This window comes from Anabrus simplex, chromosome 6 (genome assembly GCF_040414725.1).
Source record: "Anabrus simplex isolate iqAnaSimp1 chromosome 6, ASM4041472v1, whole genome shotgun sequence".
Taxonomy (NCBI): Eukaryota; Metazoa; Arthropoda; class Insecta; order Orthoptera; family Tettigoniidae; genus Anabrus; species Anabrus simplex.
Window position 1 is genome coordinate 76,606,173 of NC_090270.1, and position 25,898 is coordinate 76,632,070.

General features: G+C 38.3%; 1 protein-coding gene across 1 annotated transcript in view; it reads left to right on the forward strand.

Moving 5' to 3' along the window:
• The window catches only part of LOC136876136 (DNA excision repair protein ERCC-6), a 194,830-nt gene that overhangs the window by 115,004 nt on the left and 53,928 nt on the right, over positions 1–25,898 (forward strand). The window contains exons 14-16 of the mRNA XM_067149837.2: positions 20,394–20,531; positions 20,616–20,726; positions 23,643–23,846. Of these exons, the coding sequence (XP_067005938.2) occupies positions 20,394–20,531; positions 20,616–20,726; positions 23,643–23,846 (453 nt within the window). The remainder of the gene's footprint in view (positions 1–20,393; positions 20,532–20,615; positions 20,727–23,642; positions 23,847–25,898) is intronic.

A 25,898-nucleotide genomic window follows, 5' to 3' on the forward strand; every position in this document is an offset into this window, starting at 1 on the left:
TGATAAGAGGGATCAGAGATGGATTGTTTGAGTTGGATGCAGAACTGATCGGTGAGCTGATGCGACTGACAGGATTGAAATGAAAGAGGAAAGTTTGTTAACGAAAGAACCGCATGAATGGAGGAAGATGAAGGCATCATAGAGAGATTCGGGGGTAAATCGTCAGTAGCACTTAACTGGGGAGTGGAAGTGTCAAATAAGCGACTAAGAGCGTCAGCTACAGAATTCTCAGTGCTAGAAATAAATTTAAGGGAAAACTTGAATCTGGACAATCGCATGAGCCAGCGGCCAGTTCTACCAATCTTAGGTGCGTTATGTAACAACCATGAGAGAGCCTGATTATCAGTCTTGACAAGGAATTCTTTATGTTCCAAATACTCCGCAAAGTGTTCAATGGAATTTAATAAAGCCAAGGCTTCACGCTCGAAGATAGAATATTTTCTCTCAGTAGGAGAAAGAAGTCGACTGAAATAGGCGATAGGTAGAGGAACATCATTAACAACCTGAGTTAGAACACCAGCAACAGCAAGATTGGAAGCATCAGTATGTATTTCAAAAGGTAGGGAGAAATCAGGAAATTGAAGAATGGGAGCATGCATCAAAAGAGACTTAAGCTGAAGAAAGGCGTCCTGTTGAGATTGAGTCCAAATGAAAGGGACGTTTTTACGTTTCAAATAATTGAGAGGCTCAGCAATGTGAGAAAAGTTAGGAATGAACCGGTGGTAGAAAGAAACCATGCCTAAAAAGGTGCGTGTTTGTTTGAGATTTTTGGGAGGTGGAATATTAGAGATAGCCGAAGTACGTTCGGGATCGACAGCTACTCCCTGAGATGACACAATGTGACCTAAGAACTTTATAGAAGTTTGAGCTAGAGAAATTTTAGAAGGGTTAACTGTCAGACCAATAGAACGTAATCTAGAAAGAACATGGTGTAAATGCGACATGTGGGACTCAAAATCAGGGCTAAAAATTAAAAGGTCATCAATATAAGGATAGAGAAATTTGTACTTGCAATCAGAAAATAAGGAATCCACTAATCTCTGCATGATTTGTGACCCCAAGTTCAATCCAAAAGGAACTTTTGTGAACTGAAAAAGGCCATTTGGGGTGATGAAAGCAGTAAGCCGACTGCTCCGAGAGTCCAAGGGGATTTGGTAGTAAGCAGAATTGAGATCTAAAAGAGAAAAATATTTAGCTTTAGAAAAAAAGTGGAAAGCGTTTTGCATTTTAGGAATAGGATAGGAGTCATAGAGGATTTTGGAGTTTAATTTACGGTAATCAACTACCAGGCGCGAAGAACCATCAGGCTTGTCGACAAGAAAGGCCGGAGAGGCATAATTGGAAGAAGATGGGACAATGGTACCATCCAGAAGCATTTTGTCAATAATGTCATCCATTTTGGCCATCCGAGGAGGGCTAAGATGGTAAGGAGACGAACGAACAGGTGTTTCATCAAGTAAATCAATGTGAGCCGGATAATTAACAATGGAGCCTAAAGTATCTGTAATAACATCGGCAAATTCAGATTTCAAGGCCTCAATTGCATCTAGTTGGGGAGCAGTGGCATAAATATGCTGATGACTGAATACATGGTTCATAGGGAAATCGAGGGGGTCTACCAAAGGAATTTGAACGTGCGGATTGAAAAAGAAAGAGATAGAGGCCATAGCAGTATTATAAATAAGGCCAGTATGAGCAAAAAAATCATATCCCAGAATAACAGGAAGTGAACAATTATTAATCACTTGAAATTCAAACGGCCAAGAAAATTGGGAAATTTTAACATTAAGTTTTAGGTAACCCATGATTTCAAGAGTGTGCTGAGATATGGAAAGACATCTGAGGGTAGAAGGGCGCAATTGAAGATGCGGATGCGTTTGTAAAAGTTGCTGAAAAAAGGAGAAACTGATGAGGGAAATTGCAGAACCTGAGTCTAAGAAGGCTAAGGAGGGAATGTTATGTAACTGTACAAGAGTATACGACTGTGATTTAGTAGCAGGCGAGAAAGTTGAGGAAACATAAGGCAGATTTTGCCCAAGAGGTCATGAGCTGCCTACTGACGACGGGAATTGAAGTTTCCCAAGGTAGAATTGGTACAATTTCGTGCGAGGTGCCCCATAGCCTGACACCGATAACAGCGAAGGCGAGAAATATCACTCTGAGAAGGTGGACGGGTGGTAGAGGGCATGCGAGGTGTTGATGTGTTAAACTGGGGAGGTGGGGTAGACGAATAATAGGAAAAATTACTACGGGTATTTAGAATATCTAGTTGAGCAATGTGGTAAAGCTGAGGAATAGTAGTGGGTGGCGTAAAGGGATTGATGATTTGGCGGAAAGCTGGAGAGGCATAAAATCGAATAAGAGAAATAATTTCCTGGGGATGTTGAGCAATAGCTAACACATCAGAATAGCCGATAATGGAGTCAAGATAATCGTAAGCTGATTCCTCTGGACGTTGATGACGTCTGATATATTTGTTACTCAGCTGTTGTCTAATTTCATAAGGCAGAAAATAAGTATGTAAAACCGAGCGAAAATGAGCCCAATCATGAGAAGACTTCATATACTGGAGCCAAAAATTACTAAGATGACCAGAGGTTTTTGGATAAAGCAACGAAAGCAATTGGGAAAACGGAGCCAAGTCTGTCTGTAGAAATTTGCGAACTAAAAAAAGCCACTGTGTCAAAGTATCAGGATCAGTAGACTGAATGAGGGGTACCTGATCAAGACATTTAGTCAAAATATGGAAATTAAGTGGTTGATGTGAAGAAGGGGTGTGATGATATGGAGATTCATAAAAATATTGCTGAGAAGGGGATGGTGGTGGAGTGCGCAAATCGGAAGAGTAATGCTGTGCTGATTGAGTTTTATTGGGAGAAGGCGGAGGTGCTTGATTAAGTGGAAGTTTGGATTCAGCAGTAAAAAGAGAAAGATCAGGATAGAGAGGAGTGTTAGGTTGAGGCAGGGTTGGTAAAGGTTCAGAGGATGAACTAGAAGAAACAGTAGTAGTAAGAGTACTAGACGTGGAAGTAAGATCAGAATTACAAGGGAGAAAAGGATTGTAAGACATATTAGTAAAAGGATTTGGAGCAGAAAAATTGAAATGGGGATCAAACGAAATGTCCGAAGTGTCTGAAGGATAAGGAGAAAAATTATCAGAAAAATAAGCCATGTTGAAAGAGATGACAAAAAGAAAAGCAGAGTCTAGCGAGAAAAAACACTAAACCTCAGAAGAAAGAAACAAAAGAACTAAGGCCGTAACAGGGTGAAGATTTAGAGTAGTAGTAATCTGCGACTTTGTACTCTGCTACCATGTGTAACCCCTTTATGGGGGTATATGCATATATATATATATATTTATTCATAAATCCAGCCAAGGGAAATCCAAAGTATCGATGACACCGAGTGCTTTCAAACGGTAGGGAATAAAGTTACGCAATGAGAAAAATGCCAAGTTGAGGCCGTGGTAAACAGGGTTCTCCAAATAAACATTGCAGAATAAACACAGATAGCGCAGTGGAAACTATGCTAGATAATATTCAAAAAAAAAACTAAAAGGAAATGGCAGGAGAAATAAGGGACATGACAGGTGAAAATAGATGAGAAACCAAGATAAAATTTGGAAATATACATATATTAGAAGAATTAATCAAGGTCTTACAATATTAGAAGAATAGAAGTCTGTACAAATACGGAATTTTCCCAACCACAAGTAATACAAATTGTTACATCAAGAGTAAAATATCGAAGAAAATGAAAGCAAATAAGAGAATGGGCCAGGAGAGGAAAGGGATGGACAAGAAAGGGATGAATACAGTTTAAAGAAAAATGTTGAACAACGAGAATAAGAAAAGAATGTTCGCAGTTACCAGATTGAAGTATACCAACATGAAGTCACTAAGCAAAGTCTAATGTCATATGAAAGTTGCCACCTCTACAATTATCACCCGAATCGACACAAACAAACGTTGTCATACTGGCGTAAGTCACGGTATACTATAATGAAACAGTCTCAAAGTCTACCAAAACATAAATGGAGAAGCACTAATTAACCACAAGAGTGTATAGGAGTCGCAGAGTTGCGGATATACCACACGCACATTTGGAAAGCAAATAGTCACTGGATAGTCAATAGAGACATAGAAATTGAAAATCCAAGCAAAATCTCGGCCTGGAAATGCACTGCTCCCAGTTAGAATTTGCAAAGAAAATAGCTCCAAATGCAACACAGCATTATTTACAATAAGGACATTTTTAGTTTGTCATACCTCATCTTGAACCAAGTAGTTCTGCCCAAAAAAAAATGGAGAGTCCAGGGCATATGTTGCTAAAGACGGAGATGACGTTAAAGGTCCTTCCCTCCACACAGGCCAAAGTCCATCTCAACACATTCAGAGGAAGGCCGGGAATTTATAGTGTGGAATAATGAGAGATATGTCTGGAATATTCCAGAAGTTAGTGGAGCATGCGTGACAAAGCGGGCGATGTCACATGACGTCAGGCAGCGAAAAGGAGGTTAGTTTATCGTCGCTCGTAAAGGTGGATAGAGCAAAGTTCGTGCAAGGTATGATGTGTGCAAATCCACCTAAGTATGCAAGTTCCAGTTGAAGAGAAAATGCGGTGTGTATCCAGATGAAGGTAAGTCCATATTAATTGTAGAAAAAGGTTATGTGCGTGGCGAGGTTGATAACAGTAGTTGCCGGTGAAGTGAAGAGTCCGTTACAAATACCATCACCAGTTCTTTTCCATATTCCCATTGTTTTTCCGTCAGTTATCTCAGGGTAAATGTAGGGTCTATCGTTGACCTGCTCTGTCGAAAGCCATACTGCTCTTCTAAATTCCTTTCCACCCTTCCTTTCATCCTCCTTTCTATTATTCTCTCCAGTATTTTGACTACTTGTGACAACTTGTGGCATTACCATGGTACATTGAAATGTTTTTTGAAACCTCCATGTGATGCAGTTTTCGAGTCTTAATTCTGGAGTAGGTCTTTTCTTTTCTCACTAAATATATATGATCCTAAGGAGTGGTTTAAAAGACTCTCTATAACACAGTCTTAATCATAGGAGAAAACTTCACCAGTCAATTTAAAAACTATGCTTGGAGAGTGTAGGTGAAAGAAGAAAAACACTGTTTGCCTTTGTGTGTAACCAGCAAATAATGCACGACATAAAGCGCGAAAACTCTCACCATGGCAGTAAAGGTCACTGACACCCAGCTTGGGCGAGCTTTCTGTTGGAGCACTGTAGGCAACACGAGGCATAAATCGGAAACCTTGGACACATTCTGTGAACGTGCTATGTATCATTTCAGTTCTTCAGTACGAGATGGCAATCTTCTGGAATGTGTTACAGGAATCTGGTGAATTTAAATTATAGGTAGAAATTACAAATTATACAATAAGGAATATACCTAACTTCTATTTTACTGTGTATTTCCGATGGCATGCACACTACTAAAAATAGTCTGGTACAGACATCATTACAGCATGGAAATGTGAATAAACTTCTTCCTCTTGAAAATTTCAGAGAGAGTATGTGTTTGGTTCCCCCCCCAGTGCCCAGGCACTTGGATATGAGTCCATTGGGCATGATGATGGGCAGTGTTGGTCAAGGAGCTAGTTATTTTTGGCTTCAGAGGCAAAGAACATTATGCGAGTGTACCGTATTTACGCGAATAATCCCCGCCGTTGAATAATCTCTGTACTCTAATTTTAGGAAGGACCATTTTGAAAAAATGAAAGGAACTAAAATTCCTTCCTATGAAAGAGTAACGTAGGCGTAAACAAACATTTCATATTACTCCTCGAGTTCCTCGTGGTATTTACACAAATATGAACATGACGGATATAGCTACTTTGCTTGAACATATCTGAGATGATGAAAACTACTATAAAATATATTTGCCATGAAAATTAGCAAGTAGACCTTCTTACATGACAGATATTACATTAATCTGAACTTGCAATAGTCTCGATCGATTCGCTGTAGATCGGAAGATTCTTTGTCTCTTGCATCACTAGAATCCTCTCCTAAATTACTTACAAATTCGTCGCACTCCACGACTAAAACACTGCTTTTTACTTTACAAAGGTAAAAAATTGAGTGTATCCTCCAAATTCAATACATCATTGAAGTGAAACCCGTCAATACGGAATGATTCTAATATCTTGTGATAAAACACTTCTCACACCTGGTCTCTTTTTACTCGGATAGTAACACGACCAGTGGTGGATAATTCTTTTTGTGCAATGTAAACCCTTGAAACGGACACATCTGCGAAATTGTTTGTTAGTTTTGCGATACAGTAAAATCTTGTTAATTTGAAGTCATAGGGACGCAAAAATGTGACTGCAAATAACATGATTTCGAATTAACCACCAACTTGTAATTCAGAAATGCCAATCCTTGCTGCGTCACAAAATATTCTAAGACCCGTTACTGCAAGCAATTAACATTGATTCACAGTTTAAACCGTTCAAATGCCATGAAAAAAGCTATTTCTGAACTGTATCCAACAAGGCACATTTTGCAGTATTCAAATTATGCAATTGGATAACTTGCTAGCAGACATAACCTCGTGCAATGAAAGAAAAAAGTGGTTGGAAGACGACGAGAAATCTATCCTGGCTCCTCTGTGCAAGTGTTTTATTCACTGGATTACTGTACTGTAATACATTCTAGATGCCTTGTATTTGCACGAAAAGTACTCGATGCCCGTAAAACATCTTGGCTTATCAAATATTCCTATGACGAGGGAAGGAAGTCTCTCACTTCCATCTGCATTACAACACAGGACTGTGACTCTATCCTTGTACGATTTCCCGCCATGCCATTTCTCTTGTAATTCGGAAATGCCAAACCTTGCTGCGTCACAAAGTATTCTAAGACCCATTAATGCATGCAATCACATTGATTCAGAGTTTAAATCCTTCAAATGCCATGGAAAAAAACTATTTCCAAAATGTATCCAACAAGGTGAACTTACATTATTCAAATAAAGCACTTGGATAAGTCACTGGCAAACATAACCTCATGCAACAAAAGAAAAAAAACAATATTCAAAGACGATGGCAAATTATACTGGCTCCCCTGTCCAAGTACCTTATTTTTTGGATTACTTTAATGTATGCATTTTTAGATGCCTTGTACTTGCACGGAAATATTGTGGCTTGTTGAACTTTCCTATGGCAAGGGGAGGAAGTCTTTAGCTTCTATTTGCGTTGCAACACACTAGAGTGACCCCGTCTCCTTTAAAACTATAAGTTCCTTGATCTTGTCATTAAAAGAAATGGGCAGTTTCATCGGCATTGACAATATTGTTCGGTTCGTACGAATTGATAATAATTATTAGCCACGCTTTTTTGCCAACTGTTGGCATCGCTAGTGTTCATGGATTCTGCTTCTCCGCATACTGCCTGCTACGTGATGTGGCATTCCTTAAAATGTCAAATGCAAATAAATTACGATTTCACTCAAACTTAGCAACTATGAAACACATTGTAGACACACCGAAGCAAGTGAAAGTGCGGAAAGCTACCCCTGCACTTTCCGGAAGACGCATTCTATCATAACGCTGATAAAATTCAAATTTAAACTACTCTGTAAAATACTACTTTTTATACATATGAAGGCAGTTTTGAAATGAAAGTCTGAATTTTCTTCCCGTTTAAGTACGACATATAGGGGCAGTTTTCTTCCATTTGCGGTTACACAAAGCATAACTGTACACCCAACATAGAAAACTACATGAACCAGGAGCATGTTGCCAACCTTGCCGCAAATAAAACCCACGCCCCAATTTTGGGCCTCAAATTCTTTTTAAAAATATGTGGGGATTATTCGCGTGAATACGATATGTGTTTTTGTGTTCATTGTGATAACTGCATGTTGTACAGTTGGTCATTGTGGCTACTGACAACAGATGCATGATTGCGTGCCACTTTGTTCTACATTACACAACAGTGGCAACAATGTACTACAGAACCTTCCTGCAGAGACAGTTACTTCATGTCGTTAAGGTCAAAGGCCTGGATCTTCTCGATAATGTCATCTTTCTCCATGACAACACCAGACTGCATGCAGCAGAGGCTGTATGGAAGCATCTTCAGCGCTGGGGATGGGAAGTACTGAAACACCTGCCATACTCGCCTGACCTGTCTTGGTGTGATTTTGACCTCGTCCCCAATTTGTGTATAGATGGTTTGGTACACAAAACGCTGTGAAACATGAGATTGTAAAATTCGCACATGATGAGGCAACTGGTGTCCGACATCTCCCGCATCATTGGCGACGTGTTGTGGACAATCGAGGGGCCTAGTTTGAGGGTTTACCGTAAGGATTACTGTGCTCTCTGAGAATAAACATTATGTAGCACAAGCATTTCATGGCTGACAGTTTTCTCGCTTTATATCCTACACCTGGTAAACCTACTTGGCATTCTTCATACCTTTCACAGCAACTTACACTCCCCACTCCGATCTGTATATTTCCATTTTTACGGTAGATGCTGCATTCATGCAGAAAAAAACACAAATTGGCATGACTTATGCCCCCACCTTTGTATAATGTCACCATTAGTATTGATAATTTTATCAAGAGCATATCTAAACCACTCCATTAGCTCTTGAGAATTGAGGTTTTCATCCTTGTCCTTTATTCTCTTCTTAAAATTTCTTGTTTCTTACTCAGCATTTTTTAAGAATACTTATACTTGGCCACTTCTCAATGCAAAAATACAAGAAGGAGCTCAAGATGGTTTTTTAGTTGTTGGAAAGACAGTGCGACCAAACTGCAATTGACGGTGCGTACTTTGACTGCGACCAAACAGAGCAAAACTGTGACACTGATGATACTATTAGATTTTTAAAAGATAATTAAATATCTATTTTGGTAGGTAACATGATCAGCATTGACCATTGAATTATGATTAATTGGCTTTTTAAATAAAGGATCATAGATAATACTCAGAACCAAATCTTGAGCCTCCTAGAACTAGGAGTTTTTAAATTAGACTGGATTTTGAATTAATCAGCTTCAAATTATCAGTGTTATGTGTATGAAGGAATGTACATAGATCATCATCATCATCATCATCATCGTTGACCAACTCCAGTTTCCCAGGTGTGGTATACGATCCCCTTCCATTTTGTTCGGTCCATGAACCATTCTTCGTTCACAGTATGCTGCCAGTCCTGACCTCTCTCCTCTACATCCTTCTTCACTAAGTCTGTCCATTTTTCTCTAGGTCTGCCCACGGGTCGCTTCCCCCTTATTTCTCTTTAATACTCCTTTCTTGCAGATTATTGGCACTCATTCTTTTTACATGACCAAACCACTTCAGTCTTGCCTTCTGGAGTAAGGAGTCTTCTAGTCCTATGTCTTCTCTGACTTTTTCATTCCTGATTTTATCCCTCCTGGTCTTCTGGATCATTGTGCGTAGGAACTTCATTTCTTCTGCTTGGAGTTTCGAGTTGTCCTTTCTTGTTAATGTAGCGGTTTTCAGGCTGTATGTGAGGATAGGGGTGTAGTATGCTTTATACAGTGTCATCTTGGTTTTGGGTGGCACTTGTTTATCCCATAGTAGCTGTCTTACTTGGAGGTAAATATGTATTGCTTTGCTGATTCGAATGTTTACTTCATATTTAGCCAAGTTATCCTTGGACATTATAGTACCCAAGTACTTTGATTCTGTGACACTGTCCAGCTTAGTGCCATTTAGCATGATTTCTGGCCGATTGTCACCCTTCTGTACCTTCAACATCACCGTTTCAACCTCGTTGATGTTCAATCCATATCTCTCAAACTCCTGACTCCACCCCTGCAGTCTCTCTTCCACCTTTCTCTGAGTTACCCCAAATCACTACACCATCTGCAAATGCAAATGCTTTTAAGTCTTGTTGCCCCTTTTCTTTTATTGCCTTTAATATGTTATCCATTACAATGATAAATAATAGGGAAGACAAAGCACTACCTTGTTGTACTCCCCTTTTTGTCTCAAACCTGTCTGACAGTCCAGAACCAACTTGTACACAGCTTCTGGTTTTCTCGTAAAGCACCTTAACTTTTGAAATTACTGTCTCAAACTTTGAGCTTTCTCAGGCACACCCAAATAAGCTCCCTTGCTATGCTGTCATAGGCCTTTTCACTGTCAAGGAACAGTAGATATAAAGGCTTCTCTTTTTCCCAATATTTTTCCATTAGCATCCTGACAGCAAATATAGGATCTGTTGTTGATCTTCCAGGCCTAAAGCCATATTGTTCCTCTTCTAAAAGTGGTTCTACAATTTCTCATAATCTATCCTCTATAATTTTTTTCAGAATTTTTAGTCCATGAGAGAGTAGAGTGATGCCACGGTAGTTGGTACATTTCCGTCTGCTGCCTTTCTTGAATATAAGTACAATTATACCTTTCTTCCAGTCTTCTGGGATGGTATTTTGATGCCATACTACATTTAGGAGTCTATATAGCCATTGGATTGTTGGGGTTTCTCCTGCTCTCAACATGTCCACACTTAACTCATCTATTCCTGCAGCTTTCCCTTTCTTCGTACTTTTAAGGCTCTTCTTTATCTCCAGCCATGTTTGATTGGTGGCTCCATATTTTTACTGGGCTTTTCACTTTTTCCAGATTCTTCTCTGTTTTGAATTACATTTGATGCCTCTCCATTCAGCAGCTTGTCAAAGGAGGTCTTGAATTCTCTCCTGATTCCATCTTCCTCTCGTACTACTGATCCATTGTCTTGCTCTATTGCCTTGATGTCTTTAAGGTTATTTTGCTTGTTTTTAATTACTCTGTAAAGAAGTTTCTTGTTTGCTCTGTTGTCCTCTTCCAATTTTTCCACAAACTCATTTCATTTTTTCTCTTTCTCTTCTTTTACTATCCTCTTAGCTGTAAGTATTTTTTGCCCTGTATAGTTCCTGTAGTTTAGTAATTTCTTGGCCACCTGGATTTTGTGCATCTCTTTGCTTTTCTTTGTCCAGCATCTTTTTTGCCCAATTTCTCTCTTTTATAGCCAATCTGACTCTGTCATTCCACCAAGGTGTCTCTTTTTCTTTCATGGTCGATCCTGTTACTCCACATAGGTCTTTAGCTTCACCCACCAAAGTATCTTTAAAAATTTTACATTCTTCTTTTACTGTATTCATTTCCCCTTTTGGTAAGTGTCTCTGTATCCTTATTTTATATTCTTCCTTCAGCTTGGCTTCTTCTAATTTCGAAGTCTTCACTTTAGGTTTTCTTTTTCCTTTCTTCGGGGTTGTGTTAGCCACATGATTTAGGTCTGCAATCAATAATCTATGATCACTGTCCATACTCTCACTGGGGATAACTTTGACATCAGTTACATATTTCCCTCCTCCTTTGTTAGTGATGATATAGTTGATGAGAGACTTATGTTTTCCACTCCAGCTATATCTTATCTTGTGGCTGTCTTGTTTTTGGAGGAAGGTATTTTTGATGATCAATCCATTTCTTCTGCACAAATGAAGCAGTTGTTTGCCTTCTGCATTTCTGTTCCCAAACCTAAGTGGTCCAATGATTTCCTCATAACCAAGTCTGTCTGTCTCAACTTGTGCATTTAAGTCCCCAATGATGATGACATTTTCTTCATCAATTATATCTTCTAGATCTTGACAGAATTGTTCCTTCTCTTGAGCACTACATCCAACCTGTGTCCATATACCTTCACTACTGTGTAATTTGTGGACTCCAGCAGCATAGATAATTTAATGATCCTATCATTCTATAGATCAGAATCCTTATTAAATCTGTTGGAAATATATACAGGCACAGTTCATTGACATTTACAAGTTCTTAAAGACAAGTCTGTCACATTCAGGATAATTGTTAACGATTGAAGACATGTCAAATAACATTGATTTTAAAATGTATCATAACTGACTTCAAATTTCAAAAATACTTGGGAAATTGCAAATATTCTTGGAATAGATGATTCAGGCCATTATAATTCTTAGTGTAGATCGGCTCTGACCACTTTAAGATCTACAATATATATAAGTGAAAATGCATTCTGTCTACTGTATTTATATGTTTATCTGCCTGCTGTTTGTTTTGTTTGTTTGTTTGTTTGTTTGTTTGTTTGTAATGGAAGCCATTTTACTTCAATTTATACTTAATTTATTACTGTGAGGTTCTTCAATCTGTTGATAGTTTTGGCAGACTGAAGTTTACAATAATTGAAATTAATAGGGGTCCTCCTATTCAATACAAAGACATTTATTAATGTGAATGAATCACATGTCGTTCACATGAGGTACTAGTTTCGGCACTAAACTTGTGTCATCATCAGCTAACGAGTCAAATCAGGCAAACACAATGCAACTTTAAAACAACTTTTTAAAACACACTGTAACACCTGCATAGATGAATATTAAATAAAATAAGGTACATGATGATATAGCATTTCAGTATAAAATACTTTTAAAATGACGATGACTCTGTTGTTGTATACACATGGTGGTTTGTCCAGCTTGTATATGTCTTTAGTTCTTTGATCTTGTTGAAATTATGCTGCAGAGTTTAATGTCATGTGAAGTTAACACTTTGTTTGATCTGTGGTTTGGTTCTGTAAAATAAACGTACATGTGATGAACTTGGTTAGACCGAAAGAATTAATTCTCACTTCAATATGAGGTTTTGCAAACTGGAGAAGAAATTAACCCTTTCGCACTCAGTGCGCAGAGGTTATGGCGAGAAAGCTCACAGCGCCGATACATCAGCTGTGTCCTATTTAGGGATTTTCGTCATTTGCGTGGCTGTTAAATCGTAACAGTTGATCGTGACAGTACCTTAAAGCGTTGAATTTGCGTTTTACTCTACAGATATATCCACCAACCCTACAAAATTTTTGTTTTCGACAAATGAAATCTGTTGACCGCGAATGTTTATGTTGTGGTTATTTGAAGTTGTTATTGCGTGGATCTGATTTGGTTGGCGTATGAATACAACAATTTGATCTTGATATGAGTTTAGTTTAGAGTATATTTCGTTTCTTTGGTATATCGTGTGTTCGCTGTACTTCACAAACTATAATTTTACTTCATTTCATAACTTCGTTGTTGCACGTGCTTGCATCATCTTTTTGTCGTAATGTCTAGGCCATATTCAAGGCCGAATGAGGCCGATATTCTGGAATTTTCAGATGATTCAGACAGTAATAATGACCTTCTTTTGCCGAAAGTGATTCGCATTATGTGGGAAATGACACAGTCACAGCTGCTCACCGTGCATCGGACCACGAGGACCTGACATCGATGACCGTTACATGTACAGTGAATAACTATGTGCCATGCTTCATGAATGAATTGCAGCACACACATCATATTGATATCAAATTATTCAGAATTAAATGTTCTTTCTTTCACGTCTAAGAGTAAAGAAGGAAGACACAATAATGTCTGATATTTCAGTAATTGAAAATAAAAATTAAAAATTTTTAATTTATTTTCAAAATTTAATAATTTTTTTGGCTTTACCAATAACAATACGTCCTAGGTATATTCATTTCTGAAATTCTCATAGTTTCCTGTATTAGTGTGATTTATTTTATTTTAATGTGTGTTAAACTCTTTACGTGTTGAATTTTTGTAATTTGGTTTGGAAAATAACAGAAATTAGTCTGAGTGTCTTCGAGCAAACTCCTGCATATAGGCTGAGTGCCAAAGGGTTAAAAGCCAAATTAGGCAAAAGATAGGAAGGAAAGGACTAAAAAGAAATTTCTAGAAATGGCGAGAAATGACTAGAAACGAACTCACTTTGAGCAGCCTGTTTGATCGGCGGTCAGAGCTGGACTGATGGATGCAATCCTGAGGTTAAGGGTGAGGCAGAGGGGAGGAGAGGGGCAGGGAGGGGTAGAGGCGGAGCAACTGTCAGGGAGTAAGGTAGAGCGGAAGGATGTGGTAGCGGGGGTAAATGATGAGGATAAATATTGCGTATGGTTTGAAAGATCGAGTTGTTTCTAGGCAGTCTAATATTTTTTAACCATTTAATTAAGAGATTGAAAAGAATATTAGATTTCTCGGAAATTTCATTTAAATTATAGTTAGGGTTGAAATATTGATCGCAATGAATGAAACAATTTTCGACAATGTTCATGATTGGCGCTTTGTTTGCTATTTGAAGTATCTTAAAATCATGTTCTATGTCTGAACTTATGAGTAGAGTCTTGAATGTGTTGGCTTATAGCAGAAAACTTGTTATATTTTACTGCGTTGGCGTGCTCTGAATATCTGATTGTGAAGCTGTGTCGTGTTTGTCCCACGTAAGAGATGCTGCAGTCAATACACTTGACTGTGTAGATTCCGGATTTAGAAAATCTGTTGGAGGAATCTATAGATTCAAGTGTATTGACAAGTGTATTTATGAAGGCTCTAGTGGTTCCAAACTGTTTACAAAAATTGGCAATATATTTAGGGATAGGCTGCTGTCATTTACTCAATCACAGTCTTTGATCCAAGATAGTACGTATTTTTCTCAAAATACAATTAAACTTCGTTAAGACGTTTCTGCAGGGGACAACAAAAATGAACGTGTTAAGCGAGAATACATACTACTGAATATACGAATAAAAGCTATCCAGCAGGGATATGGGAACACTAGATACGATTTTTTTCCGTCATGAAGGCGTTTTACGTTGTGTATCCGCGGGTTCAGTGAAAACTATAGTATCTGCAGTTTTTCAAGATGAGAGGAAAGTATTAAAAAGGTGTGTAGAGAACAAATATGAAAACCTTTCCTGCTGGGGCTTTTAAAATACCAAGTGCACTGAACGGTGTGAAAAACACCAAACAACATACAGTATATGAAAACATATGCACGGGGGCCAATGAAAATATCCAAGTATTATTAGAGATCGCACTCTTTCTAAAATGAATGTTGGTAGAAGCCTTTTATTTCAGAGCAGTGGGTTATAAAACATTATTTTCTGGTTACACTCTTAGACAATGAACTGGAGGTTATACTCAGTCATGTACGACTGCGACAGAATGACTTTGGTTGCCATTTTGAAAAGTTTCGACCAAGTCGAATAGATTGAGTCGAAACTCAAAGGTCCGAGTTCAACATTCGTGACCTCTTTGCGCTTAAAGATGTGGTTGCCAGTCCACTTTCTGAAAGATTTTAATGTTGTCTTCATTAGAAAGGAATTTCACTTTTTCTGTATCCATACCTAAAATGTGCACCACACTAGTCAATTTTACACGATTTTACACGATTATGTTCTTAATCCAGATATAGGCTACCATATCAGGTGAAAAATCTTCACTGTACCACTCAACAAAAAATAAATTTCTAACTTGTGAATGGAATTCAAGCACAAATAGGCTCACTTTTTCCGTAATCACGCAACTGTGGCGACAGCTCTTACCTGAGATGTAAATCATGTTTCTTTCACAAGGGATGACAAATAACATTTTCAGGGCTAGGAAAAATGTGATCGTACTTGTAGTAAGCGGTAATAGCGAAAATTCTTGATGTGATAGGTATGTTTATATGTTCCTAATCCAGATATAGGCTACCTTATCATGTGATAAATATTCGCTGTATTTCACTGTACCACTCAACACAAAATAAATTTCGAACTTGTGAATGGAATGCAAAAATACAAGCACAAATAGACTTACTGTGTTATTCAGCAATCTTGCTGCTGACTGACAAGCAAAATTGAACATTCCTGTGGCTAACAGCTTGCTCCCCGAACGTGCAACTTATCCTGTGAAGTTCAGGAAGTTAAAAGCCTTTTTCCGTTATCATACAACTGTGGTGACGAATCTTACCTGAGTTGGAAATCACGTTTGTTTCACAAGGGATGACAAATAACATTTTCAGGGCTAGAGAAAATGTGATCGTACTAAGCGGTAATAGCGAATGAGAATCGGGACTTCCAATTGACAACGTGCTAAGCGGGCAAACGTGTTAATGAGGAACACACTAACGAGGTTTCACTGTAGTTGGTTCATATAATTATGTTCTTTTAGGTGGCATCAACTTCCTGAGGCTGATTTTAATGTGTCTTGAACTTGATAGTAAGATCGGTGATGTATACAAGAGAAGAGTTCGGCTTAAATGTGATGATATCTGCATGTTGATTTCTATCAGCGGAAACATAAGGAAGCCTATGCACCTGTATAGATGTTGAATCCCTTCTCAAGGCATTGGTAATAGCTGATCTGGTAGTTTGATGATGCGAGTTTCATAAGAATGCTCCCTTGATTTGGTGAGTGAATTATTTTGTATATGTTTTGCGGGCCTTCTGTGGAGGCTAGGTGTTATGGTCTCAGAGTTCATTTCATCATTCGTATCCTATGATAGGCAGACAACAAAGCTTATTAGGATAATATTTCCTATCAGTAGAACATGAAACATAACATCACCATGTTACACGATTGTTACCATTTTATTCTCTTTCCCTCTAATGCCTCAACCCTTTTAGTACATTCTAGGTAATTATTGCACAATCTAAAACAAAGGCTTCATTTTTACTCCCTGGATATAATCAACATGCAGAATTTTTAATAATTCAATATTTTTATAGTGATTACTCTTATCATCTTTCAAATACATTGGAACTATAGTGAATGAGTATTGCATTCCCAAGAATGAAATACCATATTTACTCAAGTATTAAACAGCCTTTTCTTCCACATTTACAGCCAAGAAAAGTAAGAGTGGGTTCAAATATGCGATAACCTCAAATTTTGTACAGTGAACCCATGACTTCTAGGTTATAAAGAGCTATAAATTTTACATGTAAACATTCAACACCATTGTTTAAAAAACTTATGAATTTATTCTGAGTTTTACTGGCTATTTTTGTAGGAAGGCAGTATTTCTAAATTTAAAAAGAATAAATGGTGAACACATGACTTTTAGGCCTACATATAAAGTAGTCAGTCAGTTTCAGTTACTCTTATATAACGTCATTCGTTTCATCTCATTAACCTTCTGATGAGGTTGACGTCAGGAAGGGCATTCGGTTGTAAAAACTTGCAACGAAGATTCGTCTCACTTCATACTTGACCACGTAGAGAAAAGGGATGAGGTTATCGTATTAGGCAATATTAATGCGAAAGGATGTAATGACCAGTCATTTGTCTCTGTCGGTTAAGCAGTGGGCCTACCACACAGTAAACCTGATCACTGCTTGCATTTGAATCATCTTCGTCTTGTGCTGCAAACTTCCCTGCTACCGGCGTGACGTCGTACCAAATGACGTCATCTTCACGGCAATCGAGAGTATTCAAATCCTATCTTTTTGAAACTTTTAAAAATATTTTTGTTCCTGACTGTAGAGTACAAACAGTGAGATTCTATTTGCAGATGGTTTCTGGAGATGGTCTGTGATATTCCCAGTTGGTGTATGTGTAGCAGAAGCCACTCCTTCCGAATAAAGCCATGCTGTAGAAAGCATGCCAACCCACCAGCTGATAATTAGCATATGTTACGAGTTGTACTTCCGATACATAGTGACTGGAAGCATTCTTTTGATAACTGCGCCTGTTGAAGGCCAGACCTTCATTTTTAAGTTTATTTCATGCTTGTTCTCTACATTTATCACAACAGGATTTACCTAAACAGCTGTAATTGAGATAGAGACCACATTGTTTAGGTTAGGTATGCTATTAAGTGCCCGGATATCGCTGGAAGTTCCACGATGTAAAGAATAAAAATAAATAACAAGAAAGCTTGCCACATTTATGGTATCTACTACAGGTGTGGCAGTAATGTGTTTTATTGTAATAATGTTTAATTTTGTATGTTCGTTGTCTCCATATTTTTTTTATTAACACATAGTATGTTTTATTTCGTTTCTCCAAAAATTGTAAAAGTAGTTAGTGGGGACATACAGTCAAGAACATTATTATTCTTGTTTGTTAGGTACATTGGCGAGTAAAACAGTCGTTATGATTGGATTGTTTTTATCGCATTTTAAACCTACTTCTCTCAAAAAATTATGTAGGCTATATTGGCCCGAGTTTGAAGATATTAAACGATCACTTTGTTAATGATCTCGCCTGCTGTGGACTATTAATAGCAACTACCATGAATATTTCTTAACCAAAGTAAACTCGTTTCCTCATCCTGAGGTGGTGCAGCTCTTTTTAGGCATGCCCCCAATGGAGGGGAATTGCACGTACCATTTTTACCGCATATCAACATTCCTGCCATTCTTAAATCTGTGGCAGTACAGTATCAGGAATCAAACTCAGGCCCCCACGAACGACAGCTAATCCGGTAACAATTATGCTGGCGGACATTTTTAACTACAAAAAAACAGACATACTACAGCATGACTGATGCGTGCTTGCAATGTGCAGGTCGGACACGAAACTATTCACCTATTTGTGCAACGTCATCAGAGCTGCAGTAGGCCTATGCAACGGAGGTGACATTTCTTAACTAAGAAACATAGATGTACCACGTGCCTTTGATGCATGTTTTCATTTCGCGGGTCTTATGGATGAAACTATTCACAAATTTGTGTGATGTATCGGAGCTGCAGTAAGACTTGTACCCGCTTCGAAGTAGAATCGTCGTTCTTCTCTGTGAATTATGTCGGGGGGGGGGGGGGGGGGGGGGTGTGTCCTTGTATGCAAGATTTATTTATTGTCATTTTTTTTGTCTCAAAAAGCCAAGGGGTCCAATATGTGAGGAGGTCTAAATACACGAGTAAATACGGTATCCAGGATCGGGCAAGCCAAAAAATTGTTCAACAGCATTAGGGCCCTGTTCACCAGTAGAGATCTCAGCTTTCAACTCCGAGTTTGGATGTTGCGATGCTATATTTTCCTTGCCCTTCTATATGGTTTTGAAGGCTGGATGCTCAGTTATTTGTTGGAGAGGTGGATTGAAGCTTTAAAAAATGTTCTTGTGTAGACGCATGCTTTGAATATCCTGGATAGAAATGAAGACCAGTGAGAAAGTCTTTAACTTGTTAAATAAGAAAAAGAGTTTCTATTAACCGACAACAAACAAAAGAACCCTCGGCTACTTCGGTTCTTGCAACTTGTTCCGGTTCATCCCGATGTTACCCGACGAATCAAGGACAAGCACATGCGCAACTGGCGCAACTGGCTGTCAAGCTGCCGTTAACACATACTGCAAGTAGCTGCAGTCAGGCTGATCGATTGAGGTTATTCTTTCATTAAAGCCGGAAACGCAATGCCGTTAAAAGAACGAAAGTAAATGTAAAGTGGCCAAAAGTATTAAGCTTTGAGTTAAATGGAACTACTTACAATACCCAAGCTGTAAACCATATTTTTAAAAATAAAAAATAAAAGTATACTTTTCCAATAAGCGTACACACAGAGGACATAATATGAACAACACAAAATAACCGTCGAAGATACTCTCTGCTACAGTCAAGTATCTTTTCCGATTTTAACACACGCTTCAATTTGTCCAGTGTAGGTACAGTTTTTTCATCACGTAAAATTCGCTTATTTTCCGACGTATCACATCTTTTGTGAAGTCGTCTATTTCGATCCTTTTCTTGTGGACTGTTTTCTTGCCATCAGGTGTAGAAAAATGCAAATGACCCTTGGCCATAGACGTCTTCCCTTTCGCTAAAATATGTTTCACCAGTGACTTTGAAACCCCTGTTGCTTCACTTGTTGAAGCCACTACATTATAATTCAATTTATGATCTGTTTTCTGTTCTCGTAAGTGAGCAGCTACGTTATATACTATTTCTCTGCCTTGTCCCCTTACAGGCTGTCTAGATTTGCTACCAGACTTCGAAGTAGCAGCCGTAACTACTGTACATTTAAATGACACTCTCACTAGAATAACATGGTACACAACACTATGTAGCTGAAAGACTGGGCTGCCGTCAATTATTTCGCTGCTGAGCGGCTTTAGATGTGTGTGTTGGCATACCAGTTGCGCAACTGCCGATACTTCTAATTCTGTTTTTTACACAGTCAAGAATTTAGTTTATTCACCTGCTTAATGTGCTCCGTAATGAGTAACGACCCTTGAAGGTCGCTAGGTAACACTGTTCAACACTATATACATAAAAACATTTACCAATACAGTACACGCTACACGCGAAGGAGTTATAGGACTATAATTAATACAACTAAAGAAAGAAATGCGAATAAAACTGACAAAAAAACAAGAGTGCTAAAACGGATACAGAAGTGAGAGCGAAACTCTTGTGTAACCGCGCTTCACAGTGTGCACAGTACGGTGGCCAGGCAGCATGTGACCCCCTCCACTACTCCCTATGATGTCAGACGTCCACTCGGAGAGAATGTGCGGAGAAGTATGCTTTGCGCAGGTTCTTTTGTTAGTTGCAGGGTAATAACAACCATACCTGTTCATTTTTGCAGACTGCTTTATTACAGCTAAATATATGTTTTAACTGTCCACAGGATAAGGAAGAAGACATTCCAGAGGAGGAGAGGTTTGGCCATTGGAAAAAATCAGGCAAGATGATTGTTGTGGAATCTCTGCTAAAGATTTGGAAAAAGCAGGGTCATCGGGTACTGTTATTCACTCAAGGCTGTCAGGTATGGATTAGTTGTGTGTAAATTTGTATGTGTAATGTTGCCTTTTTTGGATGTTATACCATTAAACATCCTGATTGTTTCTAGATGCTGGCCATTATGGAGGCATTTGTTCAGAAACAAAACTACAAATATTTAAAGCTAGATGGTGCCACATCAATAAGTGCTCGGCAGCCTCTCATTACAAAGTTCAATCAGGTATGTAAATTGATGAATTCATTTATATAATGGGAAAGAGTGTACATTATAATAACATGTCTGTCTGTTAGCTCATTAGCTCAGAGGCTAGTTGGATCCTCAAATAGCACCACCAAAGGCTATGCAGTTATAGGCAAACCGCAAAAACCAATGGCAGAGCCCAAATGAGGCGTACTAGGCAAGATGAGGAGTGAGGTAGTTTGTCATTGCTTTCCTCACTGGGCCAGTCGGTGTTACTGCAGCACGACTGATCCTGTGAGCAACACCTTTCATAATACTCAGACACTAGTTGTGCTCCAAATGTCATTACTCAGCACCAGCCATACCCCAGGAGCTTCCATATTGTCACAGCCATGGATGAGACTGGGACTTTGGTGGAAGCTACACTTTGCTCTGGCCTGTGCCAACAGATGGATACAAAAATACTGCGTCCATCATGAAATGGCAACAGGTGGATGTAATAACATATTCATATATAGTGAAATAATATTTGGCAGCAAATTTTTGAATTTCTCTCTGTTGAATGGAATGGAATAGGTGCTTCTTTGGCTATTTTTACTACTGCTAATTCAGAATCTGTTTACCGTACCTTGTGCTTGGCATATTCTTTTTGTAATTCACATTTTTCTAATAATAAAATAACGTTCCTGTAGCAGTGAAGTTTTCCCTGGAAATAAAATAACTGGTCTAAAAGGAAAAGAAACAGTTTGTTACCTAGACATTAACTTTCCAGATGAAATTGTCTTTAATTCTGCTACCACAACATTCTAAAAACTAATCATGAACTACTCATTTCATATCCCTACTTCAAGACGATCAGAAATTAGTCACCATGACACCTCAAATATACTTGAGTCTAATATACCCATTACATTCAACACCACCAAATAAAATTCCAAGTAAGTTTATTAGTGATGCTGATATGATGGTCAGAGGTGCTCTTGAGGAATGGTTACAGTTACCCACAGATATTTCAAATGAGATGGCATATGTAGATACAAAATACAAAGGCTTGGGTGTATTTTTTTCTATATGGGAGGTGCGGTTACAAATATCAACTCTTGTAAGATTTTACTGTTATCAAATAACTCTTTTCTAAGTTCAGCAGAGCAGTTTTCTGAAAAGCTTTCATCCAGTTTTACAACATTAAATGTAAAAGAAAGTTAGGAAATCATGACCGACGGAGCTTGATAGACATTCACAAGCTGAGGAAAGTGCTGAGTCAGCTTTCGAGAGCCGGGCTACAAAGGGACATAAAATTAAAGGTGTGTTTCTCTACAAGCAGTGTACATTGGTAAGCATGGCTCTTCAGGTTGCATTGAGATGCGTGGTCAGCGCAACAAAGTCTCTCAGCCATTATTCTTGGCTTTCTAGACCAGGGCCGCTATCTCACCGTCAGCTAGCTTCTCATTTCTCACGTAGGCTGAGCAGACTTTGAACCAACCCTCAGATTCTGGTAAATTCCATGACCTGACTGTTGATCCAATCTGGGTCTCCGGGTAAGTAGCAAACTCGCTACCCCCTAGACCATGGGGATGTGACTATTGAAAACATTGAAAACATCTCTAGGCCATTATTCTCAATATTTAAACCTATAAGTTACATTTTTTCTATTTTGTAAGAAAAATATATCAAGTATGGAATAAATTAAGAATTAAATTATTTCATGATGATTAAATGAGTTCAGCACTAATGATCTCCACCGCCATCCGTATCATTACTCTGATGTCAATAAAATTAAAATATTAATATACTTACAGACCATATATTATTCTTACTATGGCATGTCTTGACTGTTGAAACTAAACCAAAACTGACTCCATGGTGCCACAGGACTGTTGGATCTTGGCCTACCAAGCGATTGCTGCTCAGCCTGAAGGCCTTCAGGTTAAGGTGTGATGCCCGGTCAGAAAAATTGTGCATCTGGGACCCTTGAAAGTGAATACATTGCTTAAACTATACTGCAGGACAAAACAAAGCATAACACTTGGATGTTTTCAAATAATATGAATGTATATTGCTAAATAACCAGTGATAATCATCTCTGATCTTAATGCCAATAATTTTAAAAATCATATTTGAAATTGAGGGCAATTTTGGAATTGATTAAAAACAGGGATATAAGAATGATTTCTGGGGACTGTCCCCAGAAAACAGCAACATTTTGTAATCTTACTCTATAACCTCATACCTTCGATGGTACTGTTTGAAGATACAACCAGCCTCTGGGCTGATGACCTAACAGACAAGCCAAGAACTTCCCTTCCCGCATATCATTATTCAAGTTGATAACTTTCTGGTGAGGGTCCTGGAAGGGTAAACTATAAACCATACAGTACTACTATCTGCATCTCACGAGAAGTGGCGGCAGCTTGCAGGTACGACACGAGTAACTACAAACATTAGTCGTGCTAAACAGGGCAAACTCTCTGAAAGAGATGCGTGTTCATTATTAAACTGTTCATTATGCAGTAGTTACAGTAAATGTGTAACTAAAGCGAATTGCGCTACCAGTTTGAAACTTCATAGCAGCATCTTAATTCACAAGAATCACCACGGATGGAACAGATGTTTCTTGTCAGGCCTTGAGACTTGCGATTAGCGCATGCGCAGCAGCCATGCTTACCCTCCGCATCCCTTACCCCGCATACATGCGACTTCTCATCAGATGACCATAGTAAATATGATTTAAGTTTGAAATGGGGAAATTGGAAAACATGTGTGATGTACCATGCTGAGTAAATATGAATGAAAGAATAACATGATTCATAGTTTCTTTTGTATTTTACTAAACACGGTCTGTTGTATAACTTCTTTGATAATTTTTGTTTTAGATTGTTTTCTTTTCAAGACTTACAGTTTTGCCTTTGTTTTGATAGATGAAGTGATTTGATAATGAAAATCTTCTATCTCTAGGATACGTCCTATTTTGTTTTCCTTCTTACTACACGGGTCGGTGGACTTGGAGTGAACTTGACTGGTGCTGATCGTGTTGTAATTTATGATCCTGACTGGAACCCAGCAACTGATACTCAGGCAAGGGAGCGAGCTTGGCGTATTGGGCAAAAGAACCGAGTCACTATTTATCGGCTTGTGACTGCTGGCACTATAGAAGAGAAGGTGATGAATTTATCTGTTCACATTAGTATCTATACGGGGTGATTGAAAAAGAATACCCATATTTTAAAAAATTGCTGTTTCAAGTAGGATAAACATATTGAAGAGATTATGGTCTTAAATTGAAGAAGAAAGATAGGAGTTTTTCAATTTGCTGCTGAGTAGTTGTTGCTTCACCTTGACTGGGTGATGTTATCTGCCGTATGAATAGCATGTCTGCATGTGTGCTGTGAATGAGGCCAGTATGATGTGGACTGTTCAGCAGAAAGCTCATTGGGGACGTGTATTGGAATATGCTCAAGACATTTGCTTACCCTCAGATACTACAAATTGAACAAGAAACCAGTGTCCATGTTATTTTTCATGCGAGATGGGGTGCCACCACATTTCAAAGCAAATGTACACAATGCACTGAATGCTCAGTTTCCGAATGGTTGGATTGCCAAAGATAGCCCTATTCCCTGGCCGCTTAGAAGCCCCTATCTCACTCCAATGGACTTTTTCTGGGAAAAATTAAGAGCTTTGTTTATGGTGAGTATATACATGATTTAGTGCATCTCAGGCAAAGGATCACTGCTGCCATCACAACTGTCACTCCAGACATGCTGCATTGTACAAGGCAAGAAACTGATTTTCGATATGTGCTGTGGCATTAAAGGGGAACATACAGAAATTTATTAAGGTATGTAAAAAGAAAAAAAAAAAACCACCTCCCATCTTTCTTTTTAAGTTTAGAATCATAATCGCCTCGGTGTGTTTATCCCACTTGAAATGCCAATTTTTAAAAATATGGGTAATCTTTTACAATGTATGTATAAATAGGTGTAGACATTTTTATTAGAGTATAAACATTATTTATAAAGTTGTTACAGCTAATTTTACTACAATCTTCTGTTTAAAATTAAATTTTGCTGATAAACATTGAAATGTGAGGTTATACGAGGTCAAGTCAATAAATTCCCAGACTGATATCGTAAATTGTTCATTGTGTATCTTACGGGATAATGTAAGCATCAGAAAGGAACAACCAAGCGTCAAATCAAGTCATATATGTAGAAAGATAGGAACACATTGACATTGTGTACCTTTGATGTTATTATTGGACCTCATCATCTTCAAAGCAGTCCTCTTTTGAGACTAGCCATTGATTCCAGTGATGTTGCCATGAATGGAAGCATTACAGAAAGTCATTTTCTTGGAGCAGGTTCAAAATAGACTGCTATTGTTTGAATTTCCTCCACGATCTGAAATCTTTACTTTTCAACTTCATTTTCAGTTCTGGGAATAGAAGTGGCAGAGTGTAAGGTTGGGCGAATAAGGAGGAGTGGAATACCTTAGAGTCAGGAGAGCAAATGGGCAGATACATTGTCAACACACCACTGATCTGGTCTCTTTTTCCTCACATCCTCCCATAGATGTTTCAACACTTCAACATAGAAACCTCCAATAACTCTTGGTCTGTCTTTGCGGATAATCCGACACACTTTTGCAATCATTTCTGGTGTTGGAGCTGCTCCTCTTAAAGTGGGAAAACCACTCAAATGTTCAGGAATGCCCTATAGCCTGCTCCCCTAAAGCAGTCTTCAGCATTTCCTATCATTCTGAAGCTCTTTTTCCTTGCTTGAAGAAGAATTTGATTCAAACATGCTGTTCACTTAAACCCTTCATTTAATTATTCGCAGAGAGCATGTAGTACATAGATACAAATGCAAGTGCAGCATCACTTGTGATGCACAAAACAAGCTGATTTTCAGCACATAGACTCATTATAGCATGGCAGTACTGTTTACAATGATAACAATGCTCCATACAATCTGGGAATTAAATGACTAGGCCTTGCACAGAAACGGACTGGAAGCGTGTTTTGGAGGGTGAATGAGAGATACGAAAGTTTTTATTTTTTATTTCTTCTCAGAGAAGGTAGACTTTAGCAGTTCAGTCTGTATGTGTCATATGTTCATTAATTCAAAGCTATTTTTTTTTGTGCATCAAAATGTCCTCACTCTAAGAGATAAATAATAAAAAACAATTCAGAATTTTCTTGTTGACATTTCG